The sequence below is a fragment of the Meriones unguiculatus genome, chromosome 10 (assembly GCF_030254825.1).
Source record: "Meriones unguiculatus strain TT.TT164.6M chromosome 10, Bangor_MerUng_6.1, whole genome shotgun sequence".
Taxonomy (NCBI): Eukaryota; Metazoa; Chordata; class Mammalia; order Rodentia; family Muridae; genus Meriones; species Meriones unguiculatus.
This window is the reverse complement of record NC_083358.1, coordinates 10705572-10718937: the sequence shown is the minus strand read 5'-3', so window position 1 is coordinate 10718937 and position 13366 is coordinate 10705572. Positions and strand designations below refer to the sequence as shown.

Genomic DNA, 13366 nt, shown 5'->3' with positions numbered 1-13366 from the left:
TGCTTGTTGTGTGACAGGGAGCCTGTCACTGAGCCTCTGTGACCCTGCTTCCCCTGATATCCCTGGGAGATTGCTGTGCAAATAAATAGCATCTGAGGAAGCCCTTAGCACACTGAAGGGGACCTCCAAAATCATGGGTCTCTGCGGCCCCTCCCCCTGGGGGGCTGTGGCTGTTTAGGGCGAAACATGAACAGTGCTGCCTTCTCACCTTGACCTGTACTCTTGAGGTTTCCTCTTCAGATGTTCTCCTCGTACCTCAGTTTCCTCGTCTATGAAATGAGATCCCCAGTGCCCATTCTGTCCAGTGACTATGACAGTGCCAGTGAGCTGTACTAATCTGCCCTGCGTTTAAACAAAACCTGACTTAGGGACTAGGGATGTGGCCCAGTGCGCAGATGGCCTAACTGTCTGAAGCCTGGGTTTAGCCCCCGGCACCACGGAAGACCGTGGGTTATGGTGCAGGCCTGTGGTCCCTGTACTTGGTACATAGAGGCAGAAGACTCAGATGTCCAAAGTCATCTTTGGCTACATAGCAAATTCAAATCCAGCCTGAGCTACAAGAGACCCTGTCCCCAAAAGAAGAAAGAATGAGAAGGATCCTATTGAGCCAGTTATGAAACTGGGATTTGTGACCTGGGCCCACTGCAATCTCACAGCACATGCCGACACCCAGGCAGGTTGTTCTTCTGCAGGGCCTGGTATCAACCACATACACACAGGCAAACACACACACACACACACACACACACACACACACACACACACACACACTTCTAGCCTGGACTGTGGTCTTTAGAGGCAGGACAGGGCAGGGCAGGCCTGTCTCAGTGTGATGGCAGTTTCCCAGAGAGTTTCTACATGTCATGGCTAGCCCATCTTATAGATGAAGGACCGTGACACTGAGCCCTCCATAAGAAACAACAGCTGGTAACACATACTAAGAGCCCCGTGGTGTTGCAGGCCCTGAGCTCAGCTAAGGTGACCTGAGTGGCAATTTTCACAAAGCACACTTTTGGGAATACAGCTGTGTCAGGAATAGTCATTCCAGAAACGGCCATGCAAATGGCAATGTCCCAGGATGGAGCTTCCATGCCCTGCATCCTCTGAACTGGATTTGATCTTCTGTGAGCACCGGGGAGAGCCTCTCTTCACTCAGAGGTGTAGGGACGGAGTCTTAAGCATGGCCAACCCACTGACCTTGCACCCCAGCCCTGCCCATTCTTGGCTAGGACTGCAGGCCTAAGCCCCAGCCACGTGGGCCTCCTGCCCTCAACAGGGCTGGCAGAACAGGTGGTCTCATACCTTGGGCAGTTCCTCCACACCCCAACTCCACTTCAGGCCAGCAGCGGCTCCACGGCCTCGTCACCTTCCCTCTGCTCTCTTCCAGCATGCATGGCCCCACAGGGCACTGCCCACATCCCCGGGTCCTGCCCAACCTCGTGGCTGTGTGCCTGGCTGCTATTTACTCCTGCTATGAAGAGTTCATCAACAGGTCAGTGCTCATGTCCTGGGTCGGGGCCCAGTGCCACCTTGTCCTGGGAACGTGTTGCTGAAGAGGGTGGATTGCCACCCCTCTCTGGTGAGAAGGTGGAGTGCTCTTGGTCAGGTGCTGCAGCCCACTGGTTTGGACCCAGCCCTCGAGTAGGACTGCCCCAGGATGCCCGGCCTCAGTAGCTGCAAGGCCACAAGCACCTGGGTTCTAGCTACTGGTGTCCTATGTGAAGGCCACTCACTGTGGGCTAGGGTGACACACACAAGGGGCAGGGTAAAGGGCTGCTCAGACATGCAAGTGTGTCACTCCAGGTGTTAGGGTAAACACCTGCTGTCATTTTAGCACCCTAGAGGCTGAGGCAGGAAGATTACAGCTACATAGTGAGAATCTGCCGAGAGGGAAAGGGAGAGACAGAGAGATGTGTAGAGTGTGTACATGTGTGCACTTGTGTGTACATGGTGGGCGGGTATTACAGTGTGTTCCGGCCTCGCCATCGGGAACTTGGGTCTTGGTGAATGGTCTGTACTGCTTTCTCTCAAGAGTCTGCTGCTGGAGAGTATAATTTTCAGTGCTAGGAAGCGAGCGCATTGTGTCTGTGAATGTCTCCCCTCTCAGGGCAAGTATTCTTGGGGGACACACATAGACCCCTGACTGCACCAGAGCCTGTCAGGTGGGGGACAGGCCATGCGCACGGTAAAACCAAATAATGAGGGGGGCCAGAAGGAGGCTACTGTGGGTGCATGCCTGGGAGAGGAGCCTCAGAGCCTAGGGTTTAGGTGGAAACAGATGACCCGCTATGGGTAGCTGAGACCCCTGACCCAAGAAACCAGGCATGGCACACTCAGTTATGTGTCTCTTCATGCCCACTCCAGGGTTTCAGACAGAGCCCACCTTTCCTGGTTAAGGCTGTTTGGGGGCTTACAGAGGGACACAGGTGCCACTGATCTGTGAGCAAGCTTCTTGAGTATTCTAGGTCATCAGAGCTGACGAGCAGGACGTGATGAGGTCTGCTGAAGCTACCCCGTTCATTTAAAACACTGCACTGTGCCAAAGCCCCCCCACACACACTATCAAGGCTAGCAGTAGAGGGGCGGGGCACAGCATATACTGAAGTATTCTTTTCAACAGAAAGGCCCCAGTGCCTTTGGGGAGTCCCTCAAGTTGGGCAAATGGAGCTTCTACAACCATCAGGCAGAGGAGGACAGGAAAGGGGCTGTGACGAATACGGGATGTTTCTAGGTAGCAGGGCTTGAAAGGAGAGGATTGTCCTTCGGCCCCTTGGTCCTGGTCCTGACACTGGGAGGAGGCCTCTCCGTGCTGTAATCAACCATCTCCTTCTTTTGGAAAGGCTGGCCAGATCCCAGGGCTCAGCTCAAAGGCTGTGCTGCCCCTTCCCCTAGGAAGACAGCTCCATTCTGTCTTGGGATGTACTTCTCTTCCCATCCCACAGTGGCTGGTGACGTCACCTCGGCAGGCAGAGGTCATGTGCGGTGGGCTTCACACCAAGGCAGCTGACTGATGCTACAGGTCAGGAGACCTTTGTCCTGGAGACGTGGCTGATAGACTCTTGCCAGCATAATACAGGGTCTGTACCGCTTAGAAAAAAAGGAAAGAGAATGCCCAGGCCCGTGCCGCCATTCTGAATTAACTGCTATGATCTTGGTAGTGTTGGGACTTCCGGGCCAGAAAGCACTCTTGCCAGAAGAAAGTTAGAAGAACCCTTCAGGGAGGCACTATTGAAGACAAGACCGCCAGACGAGGAGGCAAGAGGCAGGAAGAGGAGTGTCCTGGCAGAGCGAACAGTTTCTGCAGAGGGCGAGAGGTGACCGGGCTGCTGGCGGTCACGGCATTTTCCCATCTGCGTTCCCCGAACACCTGCTGCGGAGCCAGCCGCCCTGCCTGCCGGAGTTCCGTGCAGACTTTGACTGCTGGGGATTCAGGAGTCTGCTTGTTTAATCTGCCCGTGGGCTACTTGTGGACAGAAGGGCCCTGCAGAATAGGAGCCGGGGGAAATGAGTGTGGCCAAGACCAGAGACCGAGAAGCTGAAGATGAAGGGACTCTCCGGGCTGGTGCTGATAGCAGGTTGAGCTCAGCAGTCATGTGCTTGCCCTACAAGTGTAAGGGCCAGAGTTCAGATCCCCAGAACTCTGGCCTGTTATGAGTGGGCTGGGCAGCCACTTGTAATCCTAGCAATGTGGTCGATCCCCAGAGCAAGCTGGCTAGGTAGGCTATGGAAATGGGCAAGTTCTTGGTCCGATTCAGAGCCTCTGCTGCAGTAAAGACACCCACGGACAACCTCTGGCAGCAACATGCACACAACACACACACACGCACATGCATGCAAACATACCCACGCTACACCACACACACACACACACACACACACACACTATAGACTTAGGTTCAGCATGTTGGGGTGGGGCCCAGAGTTGCTGGCTTGGACAGACTCTGAGCCGGAGGACACACTTACGAGGAGGCTGCCTTGGGTTACGTTTTCTGAGAACATGTGTGAGTCCACAGAAAGTTTAAGTAGGGGAGGCTTGTCATGGGATTGCCCTTCTAGCCGCCACCCCGCTACTGCTGCAGGGAGAGAGATGGGCTGCAGGGCCTCAGTCATGAGGGACTGTCAAGATGAAGGCGTGAGGAGAACAAGATAGATTGTTCTTCCTCCCACACAGGCTGGCCTTGGCTCCCGGTAGAGCACAGCTGAGCCCCTGGGAGCCCTTGAATTGGGGGTCTCAGCTGGTTCCTCCAGGCCTGGTTCTGTCAAGTTGTTTTTCCTTTTGGCCCATTGGTCAGTCCCTCCCAGTGTCCTCCGGGCCTCGGCACCACTCCCGGTGAGCACACGATGTTCCCACACTCGAAAGAACAGACAGCCTGACCCAGGTTAACGTGGCTGTCTGGGAAATCACTGAGCAGAGAGCCAAGAGGCCTTGAAAATCCACTCCCCGACCCCAGCAGAGGCAAACAGGGAGCTGGAGTGCTGAGCACCACGGGGGAAGCAGATGCTGTCTGAGCCCACGGAGATCCACAAGCTCCGCCTCCCAGCACGTGCGGCCTCCATCCACTGTGGAGTTCATAAATTTATAGAAGCCGGTGATTGTCGTTGTGTGCCCCCCCCCTCCGGAGGGGTAGGGGAGGAAATATGTTCATTGAGCATCCTAGGTGGGCTGCCCTCAGCTCTGGCTCACAGCAGGTGCAACATGCATCCAGGCCTTCCCGAGTCTCTTCCCAAGTTCTGCACCACAGCCCTGGAGTTGCCACGGGGGCCCCAGTGTGAGGCTCAGCCCTGCACACCACACCACACCGTGTGCTTGCTTCTCTCTGGGGACATGGCACCCATGTGGCACGTTTGAGAGGGACCTGAGCAAGTAGCTCTTTCTTTTTCCTTTTTCTTTTATTTATTTATTTTTTTCTTGTAAGCACTTTATATTTTTACATTTGTTTATTCCTTTGCTTATTGTGGGGAGGCTCATGCGGCCAGAAAACATCTTTAAAGAGTTACCCTAGCCTTCTTCCCCCAGGTAGGGCCCAAGGATCGAACTCGGGTTGTCCAACTTAGGCACAAGCCCCTCCCTACCCGCTGAATCATCTCGCCAGTCCAGTGAGCAGCTGAGTGCGCTCAGCTGAGTGTGCTGAGTCAGCCCTGGTGCTCTCCTTAGTGACAAGGATGCCCCAACAATGGCTTGTATTGGCCTTTCCTAGAGCTGATGAGGTTCTTGAGTTTAGGAGGTGTTTGGAAAGTTCCCTGGTTCGGGGGAAGGTCCTATTGTCCACCAGGGTAGAAAAGCTACAAGGGCAGGACATGTCCATGGAAGGAAGAGGAAACCAAAGGGGGCTTCCTGGGGGAGAAACCTGCAGTCTTAAAGACAGCTTGGTTGGGACCTTAGCTCTGAGAGCAGAGGCCTAGCTTCACAGGCAGCTGCTTGGACTCATGAGCTGTGACAGGTAGGGAGATCCCTTCACCCCGTGGAGTCTATCTCACGTGGTCCTGGGAGACGGCGTGTATAAGCGCCTGTGTGAAACCTGGTACATGGCAGCATGGACACCAGCCCCAGAACCTGTTGCTACTGTTACCCTGCCGGAGGATGCTGTCATGGGACTTAGGGGTGACTTTGGGAGGGGCTTTTTCTGGTCAAGGCCGTGACAAGTCCTGTTTCGGGGGCTCCAGGCATCCATGTTTGGTCTCACGTTTCCTAAGCAACTACGGGCCAAAAAGCCAACTCCTCGGTCACCACCTCGTGACGCTGCCTGAGACCCAGCACAAGCATAATATCTCCTGGCAGTTGGAGATGCTGGGATTTAGAGGTGCGCCCCGAAAGGACCCCCAGAGATTCCAGGCTTGCCAGGATGTGGGTCTTAGGAACCACGGAAGTGGGCTGTGGGCCCACAGGAGGAGGGAGGAAGCTATGCTTTCTCACCTGGCCCGGGCAGGCCATAAAATGGGGGATGCTCCCTGAAGGATGTGGTGTCATCGAGGTGGGAGGGGCAGCTTCACCGAAGGAAACAAGTGGGAGCAGGGCTGGACTCCTCAGGTGTCAGGGGGTGTCAGGAAGGTTCCAGGGTTGGCGTTGGCATGGGTGTACCGGATGCTTCTAGGTGGCGATCCTGGGGGTAGTGATGTTGCTATGGATGTGCCAGTGATAGGTGGCTGTTTCGGGTAATGCTCACTCGTTGGGAAGGTGTTTGAGTGCCCTCTGTGCTGGGCTGTGGTAGGTTATGGAGACGGGCAGCCAGGTCTAGACTCCAGATTCAGTGCTCCTCATACTGAGCTGTGTGCACCCCAAGCCAAGTCTCCACTTCTTTGTTCCTAATGGACTTCATGAGAGCACCACCTCATCGTTGCCCTGTTACCGGGGTTTTAGGGAGACCTGCAGCCCCCAAGGCTGATGCATGAATGCCCAGGAAGTCTGGGCTTGTGTCACCAATGGCCTCTTGTTGTTTTCAGTTTGTGTTTCTGAAACAGAGACTAGGTAGCCCAGGCTAGCCTAAAACTTGTAGGCATCCTCCTACCCCAACATCCCCAGTATAGAGATTCGTTCATCTCTGCTCAGTGCTGGCCCTTCTGGTTGCCCAGGCTGCCCGCTGCCCGCACTGACCTGTTTCTCTTCTCCCTCTCCAGCCGCGACAACTCCCCCAGCCTGAAGGAGATCCGGAACGGCTGCCAGCAGCCGTGCGACCGGAAGCCCACCTTACCTCTGCGCCTGCTGCACCCCAGCCCAGACCTGGTGTCTCAGGAAGCCACGCTGTCCGAGCCACGGCTCAAGTCAGTGGTCGTGGCCTCCAGCGAGGTCCACGTGGAGGTGGAACGCACCAGCACTGCCAAGCCGGCGCTGACAGCCAGCACGGGCAACGACAGTGAGCCCAACCTCATCGACTGCCTCATGGTGAGCCCGGCCTGCGGCACCATGAGCATTGAGCTGGGCCCTCAGGCCGGCCGCACACTCGGCTGCCACGTGGAAATCCTCAAGCTGCTGTGAGTGTCCTGGAGCCCACTATGGGGAGGGTAGGGGCGGGAAGGCCTGACCTGGCAAGCTGGAGTCCTATAGGGGTGAGTGTGGCTGAGGAGCCTGTTTGTGTACACAGGACTGAGTTAGATATACAGACTCTGCAGAGGCCAAGGCAGGAAGATGGCTGCAAGTTCAAGGGCAGCCTGGGCTATATAGTGAGTACCAGGTCAGTATGAGCTACCGAGTGAGACCCTGTCTCAGAAACAAAAAAGCAAGTGTGTCCTTGAGTGAGGGTGGGGGTTCTCCAGCACCTTGCAGCATCACCAGCCATTTAGCCTTTGTTTGTGCTCAGTCATGGCCACACTACAACCTGAGTTAGGGGTCACAGGGCAGGGGGTGAGATTCCAGCCACCTGACTTGTAAACCAGAGGAGGGGGTGGTGGTCCACATTGGGGTTTTCTGTGTTCCCAGATGAGTACCGTGGTGCCTGATGTTGAAAGTGTACCCATGCGTGTACACAGTTATACCGTGGATTCCTGTGGTTGAGGGAAAGTATGGAAGCAGCAGTCACCTGCCTGTGCTTCCTGGTGTCCTTGGGTGGGGCCTGCTAAAATCAGTACCAGTCTGTGTCCCCTCAGCTGAGGCCAAGGGAGGGTATAGCCCAATTTATTGATCCTCCAGCCAAGGGAAGAAAATCCCCAAACCCATTCAATGCGTGTGAGAACTGAGTTTGGATGCCGGGTTCCATAAGGCAGGGAGGAGTCTTCCTTCTTTCCTGGGCAGACCCGTGGCACTGAGCCTCCCCAGGCTCTTGCTTTTGGACTCCTCTGCTGCTCACAGTAGCAGCCTTCTAGGCCTGAGCTGGCTGCCTTGGGCTGTTTCCCAGGGGCCCTGGGCCTCTTGCCATCTGGGTCCTTTCTCCAGAGAGCAGACAGGCCTGAGAGGCATCACAGCTGACAGACGTTAGCCCCCCTTAAAAACATTCATGATCCTTCTGCCGAGGCAGACCTGCTGCTTGCTACAGCTCCAGGGCATGGGGGTCAGGGGCTATGCCCAGGCCTGGAAGGGTCTTCAAGCTGCCTCTTAGGTCTCAACAACCACCTGCAATTCAGAAGGCTCCAACGAGTCTTGCCTCAGGAAAGCAGCTTTAGGGAGTCCGGAGATGGGTGAGTGTCCCCTAGGTGCCACTTACTAATAATCTGGGACACGAACCGGTCAGTGCCTCTCTGAGGTCAGCCCCGCACGAAGCCAGGAGGCCGGCTGTCCTGGTGAGGTGGTGCGGTAATTGCAGCCACGGCCCAGAGCGGACACCACGCACGTAGACGGACACCCAATGTGTGGGAGTCATAGAACAAGTGGTCCTACTGTGGTATTTCCTGTCCTAAGGTAGAGTGGGGGTAGGGGACTTTGCTACCTTCTTGACAGCTTAGGAAAAGAACACGGCATTCAGCGTGCCTGTGGGTGGCAAGAAGCCGGAGTCCAATAAACGTGGCTCTTTCTGTTGAGTAACCTGAGACGGTGCTCCTCTGCGCCTTGGCTTGCTTGTCTTGCATCCTCTGTTGAGATTTCAGTAATAGGACATTTCCCCCGTTGTCCTGTGGCTCTTGGTGACAGTGAACATTTGGCAGTTCGGAAGTTCAATCCAGATGAGAGCTAAGGAAGAGACGATGGAGCCAGATGTGGTAGCACATGCCTTTAGACCCAGAGGCAGAGGCAGGCTGATCTTTGAGTTTGAGGCCAGCCTGGTCTACAGAGTGAGTTCCGGGACAGCCAGGGCTACATAAACAGAACTTGTTTGTTGCAAAACAACAGTAAAAGGAGGAAGAAGAGAAGGTGAGGATGGTTTGGTATGGAATTGCGGTGACATTGTGGGGATGAGGAAAGCTACATTCAGAACTCTGGGCATGCTGCTGGCCCAGGCAATGTGTTCTCTGCCCAGCCACGCAGCGCAGTGTTCTTATCTGGTACCGCAAGTTCCCCAAGGCAGCCTCTTGCATCCTGGAACATGATACCCCTGAAAAGTCAACACATATCTCCCCTGGAGAACCTCCATTCAAAAGGCACATCAGAATTGATCTGCTTTGGGCTAGCCTGGAGGAGGTTGAGTTGGCCAAGACCAGCATGGGGTCTTGAGTAGGGAGAGCCTGGGGCTTTTTCAGGGTCCCATTCATCTATGTATTCATTCATCCACATATTCTATTTCACTTTTGTTATTAGATTTTTATTTCGTGTGCATTGGTGTTTTGCCTGCATGTATGTCTGTGTGAGGGTGTTGGATCCCCTAGAATTGGAGTTGCAGACAGTAGTGAGCTATCATGTGGGTGCTGGGAATTGAAACCGGGTCCCCTGGAAGAGCAGCCCAGTGCTCTTAACCAGTGAGCCATCTCTCAAGCCCCATCACGAACTCTTTAAGCATTCACTGCACATCTATACGAGGGCCTCAAGCCAGGGTCTGTGCTTGGAGCTAAAGGTTCCAGCTGTCTTCTCCACCCTATCTCCTAGAGGAACCCCAGGTGCCCAAAGTTGTGACATCAAGAGAGGGTGTGGAAAGAGTACAGTATAAGAAACATGGCAGTGGGGCACACTGGTATCCAGGAAGAAGGAGCAGCTGAGGTGAAGAAGGGACCCCACGTCCATCCCTGTAGTCTCCTTTGAGTTCTCTAGTTTTTCTACACAGAACAAATCTTACTATATTTTTATGTATGTATGCAGTATATGTGTGTGGTATGTGAGTGTCGTGTTCACATGTAAAAGCCAGAGGACAACTTTGGGCATCCTACTCTGTCACTCTCTGCCTTGTTCCCTGAGACAGGGTCTCACTAAGTCTGGAGCTAGACTGGCAGGCGGCACACCCCAGTGATCCCACGCACAACAGTACTAGAGTTACCCCCATGTGCAGTTTACGTGGGTGCTGGGGTTTCAGACTCAGGACCACATGCTTATTCAGCAAGCAGCTTGCCCAATAAACCATACCCCCAAGCTTCCAAATATTGTTTTGTAAAGTTTTTTTTTAAGAACCAGTGAGTGAAGCCTTCTTCTGCAGGTATGAGCTGGTCATCTCCTGGAGAGGCACTGGTCTTGTCTAGTGGACAGGACGTAAAACGGGAGCCAGGATCCTTGGTTCAAGGCTCAGCTCTGACTTGAGACCAAGACTGAGATGAAAACATGTCTCAGCCTTTGTGTTTATAAAGCGGTGATGGTGACACCCATCGGACACAGGAGGGCCCTAGGAGAAAGCATGAGGCAGCACAGTGAACCAAATGTAGAAAGTCACGTTTCAGTGTGCTGGAGAACTTGAGTCAGTTCAGGGTGGAGGGGAATTTCATCATGGGAAGGCAAGCTGGCTGCAGAAGTGGATGAACCTCCTCACCCCTACCCCCCAGGAAGGAACCAAGGGAAGGAACAGGTGCCTTCCAGTGTGTGTCTCTGCGGCCTTTGAGCCCTGAGACCCTCGGTGGGCACAGTCCACAGGCCCACTGGCCTCCAGCACACAGTGCAGAAGCCTGGTGCCCTATTGTGTGCCTCGTCTCCTGCTGCCTGAACCCAGACATTCCGTCCCTCCCCCTCCCTCCCTCCTTCCCTCCCACTCTTGTGGGTGTTCCAGAGGTTAGGGGAGCAGGTCTGAGCCCAGTGCAAGGCACAGTGCCTGCCTAGATGTTAGTCATATCGCTGTGAAGACTTAATCTAGCGCCACCAGACCTTTCTGGCAATTCTTTTTCATGTTGCCCAGCCTCTGGGCCTTTCCTCGGAACCTTTCCAGGGTGTGATCTGGGTCCTGAAGTCTCTATTGTGGGTTCATTTAGAGGGTGGTGGGTGGGAAGACGGGAAGAGTCCAGAGCCAAGGGTTATCTAAGCCATACTTCATTACAAGCAAGCATTTGTTTGGGGGCCGGGGAAACAGCAGGCTTTATTTCTGTGGGAAGCCCATGTAGATGGACAGAGCATACCCAGGCAGGCAGGAGATCTGCAGTGTCAAGATCGGAAGGGTTGGGCAGATGTGACTCCATTGATAGCGTGCTTGCCTGGCGTCCGCAGAGTCCTGGTGTCCACTGAAAGCGTTCCCACATAGGTGAGGGTCCGTCTGTCATCAGACTGAGGTGCTGTTGAAATTCCCCACCCTCTGCCACCTCAACTCTGCGGTCCTCCTCAGCCAGCTTTGGATTAGCTCTTCCAAGGGTCAGAACCTGTGAAACACCAATCCTGCCTCACCCCCACTTGGTCAGTGTGAAGCTTGGAGCAATAACTTCACCCTCTCACCACATCTCAGGAGGAAAGGCTCCGTGGAGCGCAGCATACCTGTCCATGTGTCTCTGTCTTCTGTGTCTCTGCTTGATGTCTCAGGAGTAGTCAGTTAGCTCAGGTGAGGACCAAGGGTCTGGAGTCAGAAGCCTGAAGGCAGCGTGTCTCAGTCAGGACTGTGTTACCTTCACAGTTTGCTTGACCTCTCTGAGTCTTGAGTTTCCTCACCTGTTTTAATGGTGCTGGTCTATTTCCTGTTTTATATGTTTGCAAGGAGCAAATGGATGGAGGCATCAGGCTCTTGGCATGATGCACGGGTATAGGAAATGCTGGAGAGATAAGTCACAGCCTTCTCAGAATTATGATTATTATGACTGCCAGCCGGGTCAACTGGAAAAAGAGAGGCTGGAGTCCAACAGCAAGAAAAGGAAGCTTCTGTCTGCTGGGACAATGTTTGCCTGGCATGCTGAAACCTTCAGATTACATCACCATCAATGCATGGTAATCCAGGCCTGTAATCCAAGCACTGAGGAAGAGGAGGCAAGATCAGAAGTCTCAGGTCATCCTCAGCTGTGTGTTACATGGCCAGACTAGGCTTCGTGAGATCCTGCCTCTGTGTGTGTGTGTGTGTGTGTGTGTGTGTGTGTGTGTGTGTGAGAGAGAGAGAGAGAGAGAGAGAGAGAGAGAGACAGCTTGCAGGGGCCAGTTCTCTTCTTCCACCATGTAAATTCTGAGTCTCAAACTCAGGTTGTCAGGCTTGGGGACAGACACATTTACCCACATTACCCACAGAGCCACTCACACCAGCCTTGAGACCCTGTCAAAAAACAAAAATGTTTCTGTTAAGATGAAGACGATGACCCAAACTGTAGTTTGTTGCTTGGTCGGTTTGGCTTGGTTTTTCTTGAATCAGTCTGCAGGTTTCCCCTTGGGTCTGTTCAGTCACAGATGAGAGGGACATGTGTGCTCCTACCATGAGGCTGGGACCCCAGAATCTTAGTTCTGAGGAGACAGGTGTGGGTGTGCCAGAGCTAGCCACAGGACACCTTTCTCTGGGTCCTCTTGGGGTCCTTTCTCTGCACATACCTCTCACGTCGTTCAGATTGGTTCAGGGCCTCTTAGAGGCTCTCCCTCCGGGTATGTCATTCGTAAGGGGCTGGGACATCAACACGAATTTAGGGATTGGAGACTCAGTGAGGGCCCAAAGGCAATGGACTGAGACAAAACGTCAGTTCTGAACAAGGAGGATATGCGATATGGGGAGGCAGGGCTAGATAGCTTCCCCTCAGCTGTTTGGAAGTCTGGAATGTTCTTTGTTGATTCATGCTCTGCTGTGGACACCGCCGATGACGTAGGTGGAACAGAATCCATATTGTGTGATGACACCAGACACCTTATCTATCGTGTGGCCCGGCCGGAATGGCACATGGCAAACCTTTCCCTGCTGACCACCCTTCACCGGTTTCCTCTCTCACTCTAGGTCCGACTATGATGACTGGAGACCGTCTCTGGCCAGCTTGCTTCAACCCATTCCATTCCCCAAAGAGTAAGTCCCATCATGCCCTCTCCAAATGGGAGGAAAACAGTAAGAGAGGGAGTGGTGTCGTTTCCAGGGGCTCACAGTGTTGGGGGGAGGGTCAGGCACTGCATGGACACACCCACAGCCAAGACAGATGTGGCCTAACTCTGGGCCTCTCTGAGAAACCGAGAATGTGATGGGAACAGCCTCAGGCCCTGTGGCAATAACATAGGGACTCACTAAACTCAGAAGATGGCAGAGCCATCTGTACCACGCCTATAGCCTGTAGTAACTTTAATGGTTCTTATTAATGTACCAAGTGGGAACAATACTATCCCTGGAGAAGAGTAAAAATTGACAGTTAGGGTACCACTGTGCTAGGCGTGGCAGCACATGCCTGTAATTCAGTGAGTGGTTCTCAACCCTCCTAATGCTGCCACCCTTTAATATGGTGCCTCCTGCTGTGGAGACCCCCCCCCCCAGCCATTCAATTATTTTTGTTGATACTTCAGGATGCTGTTATGTAAATATTTGATATGCAGGATTTCTGATAATGCAACTTCTATGAACTGGACATTTGAGGGGGTCACAACTTACAGGTTGAGAACCACTGCTATAATTACAGTTCCAGGCTAGCCTGAGCTACACAGGAAAAAAACCCTCTT

At 53.7% G+C, this 13366-nt stretch overlaps 1 protein-coding gene across 2 annotated transcripts in view; it reads left to right on the top strand.

Moving 5' to 3' along the window:
* Cmip (c-Maf inducing protein) overlaps window positions 1–13366 on the top strand; it is a 192050-nt gene that overhangs the window by 162895 nt on the left and 15789 nt on the right. For both annotated transcript variants that reach the window (XM_021640039.2, XM_060391903.1), the window contains 3 exons: window positions 1388–1492; window positions 6616–6969; window positions 12663–12728. In XM_021640039.2, coding sequence (XP_021495714.1) covers window positions 1388–1492; window positions 6616–6969; window positions 12663–12728 — 525 coding nt within the window. The remainder of the gene's footprint in view (window positions 1–1387; window positions 1493–6615; window positions 6970–12662; window positions 12729–13366) is intronic.